Raw genomic sequence first — 12,145 nt, forward strand, 5'->3', positions numbered from 1 at the left:
CCTTACCAAAAATATCATTTTTGGCCAGAAATGTTACCCCGAAATTTCGTGTGAATCTTTAAAACGTCATAACTTCTGAACGGATGGGACGATTTTAATGTTTAAAAAAGCAAACTACGCACATTTTAGTGTAGAATATGTACAAATCGTAAAAATATTCGAAAAGTTGGTCCTCGACCCCGTAAAATGAGAAAAACCTCATAAAAATGGTCCAATTTTCAAACGTCCATAACTTCTACTATAGCGAATATATTTCAATGAAACTTTTTTTTGAAGTAGTGCTCATGGATACCTACAAAAAAGTATTAGGCAATTTTTCTGTAGGGCGCCAAACAAAATTATTAAAAATGAAAAATGAATTTTTAAGAAAAATCGACAAGGGATAGGTGCCTAAATTTTTCAACGAAAAAAAAAATTTCAAATCGTTTTGGAAAAATTATTTTCGGTTGCGGGGGTCAATTACAATAATTTTTGGTGAATAGATCTACTCCCGAAATTCTACTCACTTTTTAGAAAAAAATTTAGTACGGGCGGAACTTTAAACGTTAATAACTTTTTAACGAAGCCTCCATCAACAAATTAGTATTCTTGATTTTCGTCTTATTTTGACCTCTAGAATTTCTCATTAAAATTTTTCCCCAGGGGTGGCCGAACACCCTGTATATGTTTACATAAATTACAAATTCGCACAGTTAAATACTCAAATATTTATAAAATATTTATTACTTAAATATGAACATAAATTTTCAAATGTTCTTAGTCACTAATGCTAGTATACACTTCATTTTTGTATCAATAAAAAGGAATATTATGTCTTTTAAAGTAATGTTAGAGGAACGTCTTAGGACTTTTTGAAAACGAATATTCTGACGAGTACTTTGTATCATATGTTTAATAATTAAGATAACATCCTTTTATTACTTATGTTATTTAAAAAAATGTCGTTTATCGTTTTGAATGCTCTCAGTTTAATAAACTATTTTTAATAAAATACAGTTTGATGCAGTTTTGTCCAGCTAACAGCAACGCCATGTTCGTGAGTTTTCAATTTAGGATTCCCGATGTTGTGCTCAATCTAATAAACACTAAAATACAATCCAAAATATCTCTAATATTATTGACAATATAAAAAATGTCCAAGAATGAAAATATTGTACTCGAAACAATATATAATAATAAAATAAAAATCACTTTTCGAAATCGAGAAATCGAGAGGTAAGTTCTAATATTCACGTATAGTAAAATTAATTAGAACGATAGTAAAACATATTCAATCAACGTCAACAAATGTATGTTTCCTAAACAAAACGTGGTCGCGAAAAGCTTCGTACAAAAACATTACTCCAAAATTTTGTTTGATTTTACCAAACTACCATGCATGACTCAACTTAGAAAAACAAACCTTATATGACTTCCTTCGCTGTGACAGCTATGATGGCTATGCTTGTGCTTATGTTTCCGGTGTTTCCTGTGCTTATGCTTCCTGTGCTCCTCGCAACACTTGTGCTTCCTGTGCTTCTTCTTTCCTTCCTGGGCCTCTTGCAATCTCTTCAACTTGTCCCTCCTTCTCTTCTTCATGCGTTTCCTCTCACGATATTCCTCCAAATCCTTGGTATCCATGTCATCTGACTTGTATCGTTCCAACGACTGTCCATCGGACGACGAAACGTAACAACACGTCGTGGAGGTAACAGCGGGGATCGTATTGTTCGTATTTAACGAAGTGGACGGTTGATTGTTGCTGGACGAGCGTTTATCTTCTGTAGATACCGACGTCTGCCTTCGACGTTTGCCCAGCGACAATAGAGGATTCGGATCATATTCTGTAATTGGATGCGAAACTAAATACACACTAATCTACAAACTACACTAAAGATTAGTCAGAATATTAAACTCCTTAATATATTTGATTTTATTTAAATATTGCGGGGCATACGATAGCATCCGTTTTCAAGTGACAATTTTTGTTATGGAATCAACCCCTCCACTGTTTAATATGTTACCTGTCCAAGGTGACGGCGATAAGATTGGAAAATTATAATTTTTATATGTATTATTATATCTTCATGAGAGTACTATCGATAAATTGGTGAGGTTTTCTCTATGAAAATGAGTCACGACCTTATTCGCAGTACTTTTAATTATACAAAATTTTTTCAGAAACAATTTAAGAAACGTATAACTAAAAATAGTTCAAAGGAAGTCGTGTTTGAACTCATTTTAATCGCAAAGACACGGGCATTTCATTAAAAATATACTCATAAAAAAGTGTAATGTGAGATTCGATTACTCTATTTCATTCAATTTTGGTGTATTTCAATTACTCTTTTTGTCGTATGAATACATGTAAACTGATTTTGTCACTTGAAAACGAGAATTTCTGTATCGATGCTTCTAGACTTTGATCAAAACTAAATGTTCTGGGATTATAAATGCTGTCAACTTTGGTGAGAAAGTTCTATACGTGTTTATTCCGTTTATACTATTGAACGATAACATATCTGAAAAGTAAAAAATCTGCATAATGAAAGTCTGATATATTTGATTATAAATGAAAATAGCGAAATTTTATTTTTATGTTAACATTTCGAGTATCAATTTCTCCGTCGTTGGAAGCTTAGAAAAATATTTATCCGGTTATGAAGAGAAAGATGAAGAATTATGTATTATTATAAAAAAAAAAACAATATTATCATTTAGTATACAAGAATAAAAAACCCTTAATTCCAATGTGCAAGTTGCGTTTTATACAATATAAATATTCAATGTCCATTGAATAACTTCATTGTTATAACATTCATTATAATCTTCAGATACTCTATTAATAAATTTTTATTTGTTCTATTCGGTATACATTTTTCCTGAATCAAAGTTCTCAAAAGTGTTCAAATTTTTTAAATTACGAAGTTCGTCGAAGCTAAAGGTAATTACTAACTATTTACAATTTACTATATTTCAATGATATTTAACAGAGGGGAATTTTTAGAGCGATAAATTTTAATACATCAGGACAGATATTTGAAGTATTTTCTGTCCATTTTGATACATTCTTTTTATGTAGGTTCGAACATATTTTTATAAGTACTGTGTATATTTTTAAACAAGTAAAGCAGTGTTAATACACATTGGTATAGAATGCAATAATGTTTGTGTCACAAAATATGTATTACGAGGCAGTTGTTTGAAGTGTCCTTTTTATTATCAATTTCTATGTCAGGTTTCGGTTGTCCAATTGCGCTAGTATGACTGATTCTATTGAACTGTTTGTACACTATGTTCGATAATTCCTTGTTTTCGTTAATAAGAAAGAAACAAGTCAATTTTATAAGTAGTTAATTGTATAAATAGTCATTCTATCTATGACATAAAATGTAAAAAAGCATGTTTTATACGTACAACTACAATTTTTCAGCAAACGCTGTGGTATGACATAATATTTCTAATAAGGAAGGTATCAATGCAATGTCTTTTCGATTAATGTCATTTCAAAACAGGATTTTGCACTATTTTTTCGTGATAAAGTCTGAAATTATCTATTATTATTAAGTGTAAGGGAAAGTTCTGTCTTTTTTTTCAGGAAAATGAAAATGATTATTTTTATTTATTAATTAAAATTTATTCTAAAATATAATTTTCCTTGTTAATTAAAGTTGTTTGCCATCGTTCTGGTAGCTTATCCACTCCCATAGAGAAAAAAACCTCGCTGTCATTTGGACACCTTCAAAGCTTACGCTTCAAAGCTTACCTTCAAGCTAAATCTTTTTCATCAAGAAAGTTTTTCAGAGATCTGAATAGGTGATAGTTGGTTCGAGCTGTTACAGCAGTCTTTGCAAACATTTCACACACGCTTTTTTCTGCCTGCACTGCATTACTGCGATTTTGGAATTCATAGAGCACGCAATGTCGCAAACGCCCTTTATCTTCAGCCATGTTAATGATACAAAGGGTTGACAAAAACTGAATGACAAACACAAAATATACTACTTGTTTTTATTGAGATCCGACCACCTATCTACAACCCAGAGTGCAAATAAAAGTAGGTATAAGAAACGACTGAACTTTCCCTTACATCTAATACCTTTATAGTTTGCATATCTATTTGTTTCTATGCCTTAAAATTCAGTGAAATTGATAAAATATTCAAAATGTGTAAGTATATCACCGTTGTGATCGTTAATATGGACGACTAAATAGAGAAGACAAATCACATCAATTGTCCATATCCATTTAGAAAAATTATAACTGAAATCATAATCTATTGCAAATTCTTCTCTGGATCTTGATGTGGTACATATATCGTTAATTGCCGATTCGTTTGACTCTAATAAATTACTGTTAAAACTATCTCTCGTGATACATTCATCACTATTCATTGTAAACTCTACAAATAATACTTTGTACACAAAATATGAACTTGCGAACAATAATAATAAAAGTTTTCGTGCGACCGGTTTAAAAGTCGACGTCATATTGATCTCGAGACCAAGCCACATCTTTTCCTTCAAAACATAGACATAGAAATTAAGAGGCCTGTAGAAAGTGGGTCACGCAATAGATTTAGATATCTGTAGATTAAACTGGTACTTGGACAGTTATAAAAATATAAAAATCGATGTTTAACCCAGAACTGGCTAAAAATGGGGACGGCAAGGTCATTTGATGACAAGTATAGAAAGCACCGTCACGATATTTGTTACAATAATATTTACGAAACTTACCAACGACAGGATAGTCAGGCTGCAGCAACCTGATATCATCCAAAGCGATTCTTCCACTGTCCCCGTCGTCGAACTCTACGCTAACGAACTTTTCGTCGAGCTCGGGATCAGGTTCGGTTGGTTCGACGGATGTACCTGGGTATAAGCATCGGTATTGCTGGCTCCAGTAGGCGCAGAGTCTCGTACCGGGCGGTAACTCTTTCGTCGAACTGGGACAGACTTCCACGATCTGCGGTGACGAAACAAGCGTGGATGAAAATTTGCGTTGAAACGAATACGTCGAAGCGAACGAAATGCCAAACGAATCGTCGTTAATTTACCGCGTCTCGTAGGATCTCCTCTCTGGAATGGATGTGGGGTCTGTTGCCTCGTTCGCCGTCCAGCGTAATGGCATAAACGTCAGGTGCTTGAACAGCGCTAAGTCTTCCGGCGTAAAACAGACCACCCATCGCCGTAAGAACTCTCAGCTGGTCAATGGCCAAGTGTGCCGACGTTAATTTGCATTTGTTTACTATCTCCGTTTTCTCAGCCCTGGCCGCTTTAGCGCATTCCTTGCACTCCTTGCACTCGAGCGACTTTCTGCGTTTCGATTCTTTCTTCTCGCGATCGGTCGACTTGCGCCGCGAAGGAGACGATGAGCTGGACTTCCGTTTCTTCTTCTTCGATTTCTCGTGCCTACTCTTCTCAGACTCTGCCTCTACGGGCTCTGGCAAGTCCACGGGTGTTTCCTGAAACAATGTTGCGATAGTCAGAAAGTACACATGACGTAGGTATCGGAACGGTTTATCTGCGTATTTTTTTTTAGACGTTGAATGATGAAATGACCGATGAAATTTTTCGCACAGGTACTGGCTATGACATAACAAGTTCTGTTCCTTAATGCATACTCGCTTTTATTCTCGTGTAAAACCTCTATTCTTCGTTATTTATTTCAAAGATGAATCATCAGCTACGAGTTAACTTGTAGGACGACAATAAACGTGTTAAGTAAACTGTACTCCAAGAAGATATGTATAGATATGCAAAATATTAAGTTGGGGAAAAAGAAATCCATTATTTTTCACTTAGATGGCTATGGTGATATATTGTGGTTGTTGGAAAAGTGACATTCCATACTAAAAAAAATTCTTGTACAGTTTTTTGGTTGATCGATTCAGTTGTGAGTTACGAGGTGTAATAGATGGAAGTTAACAAAGAGAAAATTCGGTATATTTTACAATGTTGCTTTAATGAAGGCGAAAATGTAAGCCAGGCGGTTGAAATTGTGAATGGTGTTTATGGTCCCGATACTGTCACAGCCAATGTCGAAATGATCGAAGTGGACCGACGTGTTAGCAATTGTAACACCGCCCAAGAGCTAAAGATCGACCACAAAACAGTTTTAAACCATTTGCATAAAGCTGGATTCAAAAAGAAGCTCGATGTTTGAGTGTAACACGAATTGTTCGATCGAATTTCCATCTGCGAAGCCTTAGCCAAACGGAATGAAATCGAATGGCAACAAATTATTAAATAAAACGGTATTTTACCCAAGCCGCACAATCCGAATTATGTTAAATAAAATCTTGAAATAAACGTGAAAATAATGGATTTCTTTTTCCTCAACATAATATATTAATCAGAATGACCATGTCTTTTTATGAAGTCAGTTGACCTTCAACAAATTTCCAGTACCAATTTTAATATGTCTATACTGTTGAAAATTTGATTTTCAAAAGATTATCTTACTTTAGAAATGACTGAACTTTTATAATTATTGAACTTTTAAACGGTAAACTGGTTGAACTCATTAAATTTCGAGTATTACGAGTTCTAAACTATGAATGAATCGACCTCTCGAACTCAGCTAGTTGATACCTCACTTTGTTATGATTTCAAAGGTCAATAAAATTCAACGCAAAATTCACACTGACGAATAAATAAATTTCTATTCGTTGGTATTTCTGTTTCACAAAATTATGCATCAGTGGTAATTCTAATTTTTGATTACAATAATACATTCTTTATAGGCAGATAGTATACATATTGATAAAATCAACCATGAGTTATTAATATAAATTAATAATATGAAATTTGTAGAAGCATATATCGCAAAATAATTTTAACTAGCTTAGTACACTTTTCTGGAAGTATTGTATTCTTAAATAAATGTAATATAAGGTTGCCAATGGAATATATTCTATAGTACTGTAAAGTGTTACAAGATGTTCTTTTAGAAACAAATGAACATCCTCATTTTTTTAATTAAATAATCTACGGGAGTTAATTTTTTCATGGAGAACAAATTCTTTTAGAATGGTCGTGGTCATTAAGAGGAAAAAGAAAAGTCTCTAAATGTTTTAAATGGAAAGTAATATTATTAGTTTGTTATTTATATAGCTTTTGTCAAATTAAATAATATTTACTTAAACCATTCTTTTGTTATTATGCGTAGTTACAGAATTAAAGCTTTACTAAGCAGAGAGTTAAAAGTACATGTTCCTAAGCAGAATTGAAATAATTTAAAATATTTGTTCTTAAATGTATTTGTAGAATTGATTTTAATTTCTTGCTTTAACTCTGTAACTATACACAATTTTCGAAAAGATTAATGTCATCCCTTATTTGAAACAGTTTAGCCCTCTTTTTTCTTTTAACAGCCATACCAATTGAATTTATTGTACACGAAGAGATTTATCCACTGGATCATGTAACTAAAAAAAAATGAAGTCGATATATCCATTGGTTTCTGTGTGACAAAGCTGGTAACAGTTTATTTGGACTACATGCTATTGTCTAAAATAAAGAGATAATGTTTAGGTATTTTAAAAATGTCCTGTATTTGTTAATACAAACATGGTAAATCTTTAAAAATTACTATTAACACTAAACCTACCGCGATCGGTCAAATGACCATTTTTAAAATTTCGTTTAGAATTTCTAACACACAATATTATTTTAGCGCCATTTAACTTCACGACTTTTCTTATAGTATACGTACAATGAATTTTACAATATTCACTTCTAATCTTATTGTTTATTTTCTGAGAAAAATATGTAGTCTGTCTTGCCTACCACGACCGATCATCTGACCGGTTGAATGATTTATGTTTTTTTTGTAAAAAAACTGGACATTTGGTACCAAATTCTGATTAGCTTCCGATGTAAATAGGAAATATACGTATAGCAAAGACGAAAGGAGAGAATCTACAGTTTCCACTGCCATAAAACAGTCTAACAACGCGTATTAAAAATAGTTAAACTTTAGACACGTTTAGTTTCGAAACTAAAAGTGTTTTATTAATTATTGAGGCATTGTTAGATGCGGCAAAGCCTCCCCTTTAAAATGGCTTTTGGTTTTTCTCGATCCGACTTTCCGTTTCGGAGATATCGTAATTTATGTAAAAGGTAATTTTTTTAATTCGATAACGATCACGCTTGGCGCCTCAGAAAGGCCTATTAATGCGTATTAAAAAATCATAAAACTTTAAACGCGTGCAGTTCCGAAACTATTAGTGTTTTATTAATTATCGAGGCATTGTTAGAAGCGGCAAAGCCTCTCTTTTAAAATGGCTTTCGGTTTTTGTCGATCCGACTTTCCGTTTCAGAGATATCGTAATTTATGTAAAGAGTAATTTTTTTAATTCGACTATCTCTGTCTTCGCCTAACGGAGTCGGACCTCTTCGTCGCACGTGCTTGGTGCTGACCTATCCCGCGTACGTGACTGTCGTGACCTAGTGTCGGCGTAGTATTTCCAAGAATTTACTACGCACTGTTTACTATCTACGCACGCGTGAGATCAATGAACTCGCGAGCGCACAATGAAACGTAAACAAACCCTAGCTCCGAAACTAGCCAACGCATCGACTTGAAATTAAAATCGCTATATCTCCGGAACTAATGAAGCTATCGACTCGTACAAACGCTCATTTTAAAGGGCTTTTCATCCTCTACCTAATGATCATATCACCTACTATAATTTTTGCTATCTTATATGTTTCTTTTGAAATTTACTTTGACGCTACGTACCCAAAGAAGTTTCAACAATTCCTACTGATCGTACGATAAAACTGGACCATAAATTGTTTATTTAATTGAAAATGAATTTAAATACAGGATGTTTGTGTATTTACTAGCCAGCACATTTTCTTAAATAGTTCTTTTCTCTAGAACTAATTACGGTATCGACTTAGAACAAAATTCGTTATCAAGGGTGTTTTATCTTCTATCCGATGAATATTAAAAAATTTTTTCACATAAAAGGAAAGAACATCTTACGAATGAACATCAAAACACAATTTTCTATACATATATAAAAATTAGAAGTACGTTGTCATGGTAGGAATGGGTATACATGCAGTGCTGGTAGGTTTAGTGTTAATAATGATATCGTATGAAATAGTCCCTAGAATGTAATATTTAATATGTCACACGCGATTCTTTGATTATTGTAAGCAGTGTGCAACAAAGAAACAATCCAGTTTTTAGACTCTACAATCAAATGAAACGAAAAATTCTCTATATTTCTTTCGTTATGTTACCTGTACTGGTTTCTCCACAGTTGATTCTGGCAACACGTTCTCCACGACAGCAGCAGATTCATCATCTTCCCAAGTCTTCACCTTTGCCTCTGCCTTCAGTTTCGGTTTCATCTTGTTCTGTTTCTCCAGCTTCACTTCCTGACTCAGTTTTGCTTTTTCGGCGATGATCGAGCTGATCACAGTCTTACTGTGCAGGGGTGTCTGTTTTGCAGGTTTTGGTTTCGATTTGACCGATTTGTGGCCCTTAGAAGCGGATTTCAGGGAGGATAGCCCGGTTTTGAAGGGCAACGGCGTGTAACCAGTTTTACCAACGTACTATAAACAAAATGTTTTTATCGTTTTTATTATCGTCACGAGTCGTGTTCATCGCCAATTAAATCGATCGCCCACCTTTGTCTGAAGATGTCGGTTTTTCGACGACAAGAGATATCCCACCAAAGAACTTTTGCTTTTTGGCTTTTTCGCGACTATCGTTTCCGTAAGGTGTCTAACGCTTCCTGATGTGCACATCAGCTTCCTGGGTCGACCGACCTTTCGTTTCTTTGAAGCTGAACTAGAACTCGCGATGGTCGGCGCTGGTGATGATGTATCATATCCCATCTGTACCAAAAATGCGACGAATACTTTACGAAACTCGTTTAAGTTTAATGTTATAAGTCACTTTGACGACCAATTGCACGATCCGGAATAAAACAATACAAATATGTATGTACAAAATTTAACTCGTTTAGTTAAAATTATTTCAGTAATAGTTCGACTATACATATGTATATATGTATGTATATGACAGCAAAACGTAGAGGAATTTGTAAAAGTACTTTTTGTAGTAGACTTTTTTTAGGAAACTTTATTTTATGTTTTCGATTTAATTTTTTGTATAGAATATTTGTAGTTGTATCATTAATAAGATGTTACAACTATATCAATTATTACTCTTTCGTCTTATTATGTAAAATTCCACGCTGCTCAAAATATTTAAAGAATCACATTTCTGTATGTACTCGGTAATATTTTTACTGAATGCGTAACGTTAATTAGCAAAATAATTATTATACTAGTTGATCTTACAATTATTTCGAAGAATGTAATTATTTCCATTCAAAGTGTATATTTTTTAAAACAAGGATATTTGATTCAACATTTATGTAATAACCAAAATATTCATTTGCAGTGAGCTATACGAAAACTCCAAGAAAAGATGTATCATACGCACTTAGAAAAAATAATTGTAACATTTTTCATTTGCAAAAGTAAAGTAAAAATAATATAATCCGGAAATTTTCTATTAAAAGAAACGAAATTAAACGTAATAACTTTTGAAAAGTTCGGAAGTTACGAAGTATATTGACATGCATCGGAAAATATATCAGTTTTAAATCTCAATAATCGATTTAAATGCCATTAATTAATATTTCATTACAAAGCATTTCTGATTTGCTCCACTCCACTTACAACTTTATCTTTTAATTGGTTTTATTTGTCACAGCATGATTGCCCGTTAGGACGTCTAGTTTGTTCAAAAACCATATCGATCGAGTTCAACTCTGACAAGTGGAGAGGAGTTTTAATTATCGTAAAGCAGTTTTATAACAACCATTTACTTTTAATTTTTGTTTTGCGCGAAAAGAGGGAGCTACCCAAATTCCCCAGTTCTCTTGTACTTTATGTGAAACTATTGTACACGATATGTATTTAAAAACGTCTGCTTGATCATATATTTTAATCGAACAATGACAAGGTATCGTACATTCAGGTAATTTTCAACCGGTAATCATTCAACGAATGGATGTTAATATATTACTTTTGATATTGAAACAAAACTAAATTAAACATATTTTTAAATAGAAAGCATTAAGTATATCTTTTTACTTCACATTTTTGTTTTCACAGTCAAGAATTTTGTATACAATCTATACAGAAAAATTTTAATAGGAGATTCTAGAGGGCAAAATAAGACGAAAATCAGGAATACCAATTTGTTGATCGAGGCTTCGTTAAAAAGTTTTTAACGTTTCAAGTTACGTCTGTAGAATGGCAATCTGCGAACAGCTACGTGTGCGTGATAGTGGTTCTCATTCAGCATGGGAAACTCTACTTACTGACGTATCGACAGCCTTACAGTTTTCTTAGTGAGAACTACTGCCACGCGTACGCAGCTGTTCGCGGATTGCCGTTCTACAGGCGGAACTTTAAACGTTAATAACTTTTTAACGAAGCCTCCATCAACAAATTAGTATTTTTAATTTTCGACTTATGTTGACTTGTAGAATCTCCCATTAAAATTTTTCCTAGGTGTGGCTGAACACCCTGTATACTAGGTAAGTAATCTAACATTATTCTTAAGGATTTTCATCGTTTGTGATAAATTGCAAAAATATTTTAGGAAAGAAATATTTGATTTAAAGAAACAAATAGCATTGAAATAATACTAAAATTGTTTTGATTCCAAGGTCGCTGTGTCTGAGACTTAAATTGCTCAATTAAATTACTTTGTATAGAATTCTGATCAACATACACTGCTAGAGATTTTAGAAAAATTTAAAAATAAATTATTTCTGCGCTTACACGATGCTAGTCACTTAAACAGAGAGAGACGGATATAGATAATGAGTAAGTAAAGTATTACTGTATTAAATAATTTGCCCATCTGGAAGACATACAGGGTGTTCGGCCACCCCTGGGAGAAATTTTAATGGCAGATTCTAGAGGCCAAAATAAGACGAAAATTAAGAATACCAATTTGTTGATGGAGACTTAGTTAAAAAATTATTAACAATTAAATTAAAAAATTTCAAATCGTTCTGGAAAAATTATTTTCGGTTGCGGTGCTGAATTCCAATCATTTTTGGTGAATACACATACCCCTAAAATCCTACCCACATTCGAGAAAAAAATTCGAGTAGGTA

At 33.2% G+C, this 12,145-nt stretch overlaps 1 protein-coding gene and 1 long non-coding RNA gene across 9 annotated transcripts in view; one reads left to right on the plus strand and one right to left on the minus strand.

The window, feature by feature from the left end:
• The window catches only part of LOC143341159 (uncharacterized), a 618,628-nt gene that overhangs the window by 404,829 nt on the left and 201,654 nt on the right, over window positions 1-12,145 (plus strand). The gene's annotated exons all lie outside the window — the stretch shown is intronic.
• The window catches only part of Wge (BAH domain and coiled-coil containing protein winged eye), a 646,012-nt gene that overhangs the window by 10,953 nt on the left and 622,914 nt on the right, over window positions 1-12,145 (minus strand). For all 8 annotated transcript variants that reach the window (XM_076763823.1, XM_076763827.1, XM_076763824.1 and 5 more), the window contains 5 exons: window positions 9,630-9,839; window positions 9,240-9,554; window positions 5,039-5,446; window positions 4,719-4,947; window positions 1,403-1,823 (listed from right to left, as the gene is read on the minus strand). In XM_076763823.1, coding sequence (XP_076619938.1) covers window positions 1,403-1,823; window positions 4,719-4,947; window positions 5,039-5,446; window positions 9,240-9,554; window positions 9,630-9,839 — 1,583 coding nt within the window. The remainder of the gene's footprint in view (window positions 1-1,402; window positions 1,824-4,718; window positions 4,948-5,038; window positions 5,447-9,239; window positions 9,555-9,629; window positions 9,840-12,145) is intronic.

The sequence above is a fragment of the Colletes latitarsis genome, chromosome 4, assembly GCF_051014445.1.
Source record: "Colletes latitarsis isolate SP2378_abdomen chromosome 4, iyColLati1, whole genome shotgun sequence".
Taxonomy (NCBI): domain Eukaryota; kingdom Metazoa; phylum Arthropoda; class Insecta; order Hymenoptera; family Colletidae; genus Colletes; species Colletes latitarsis.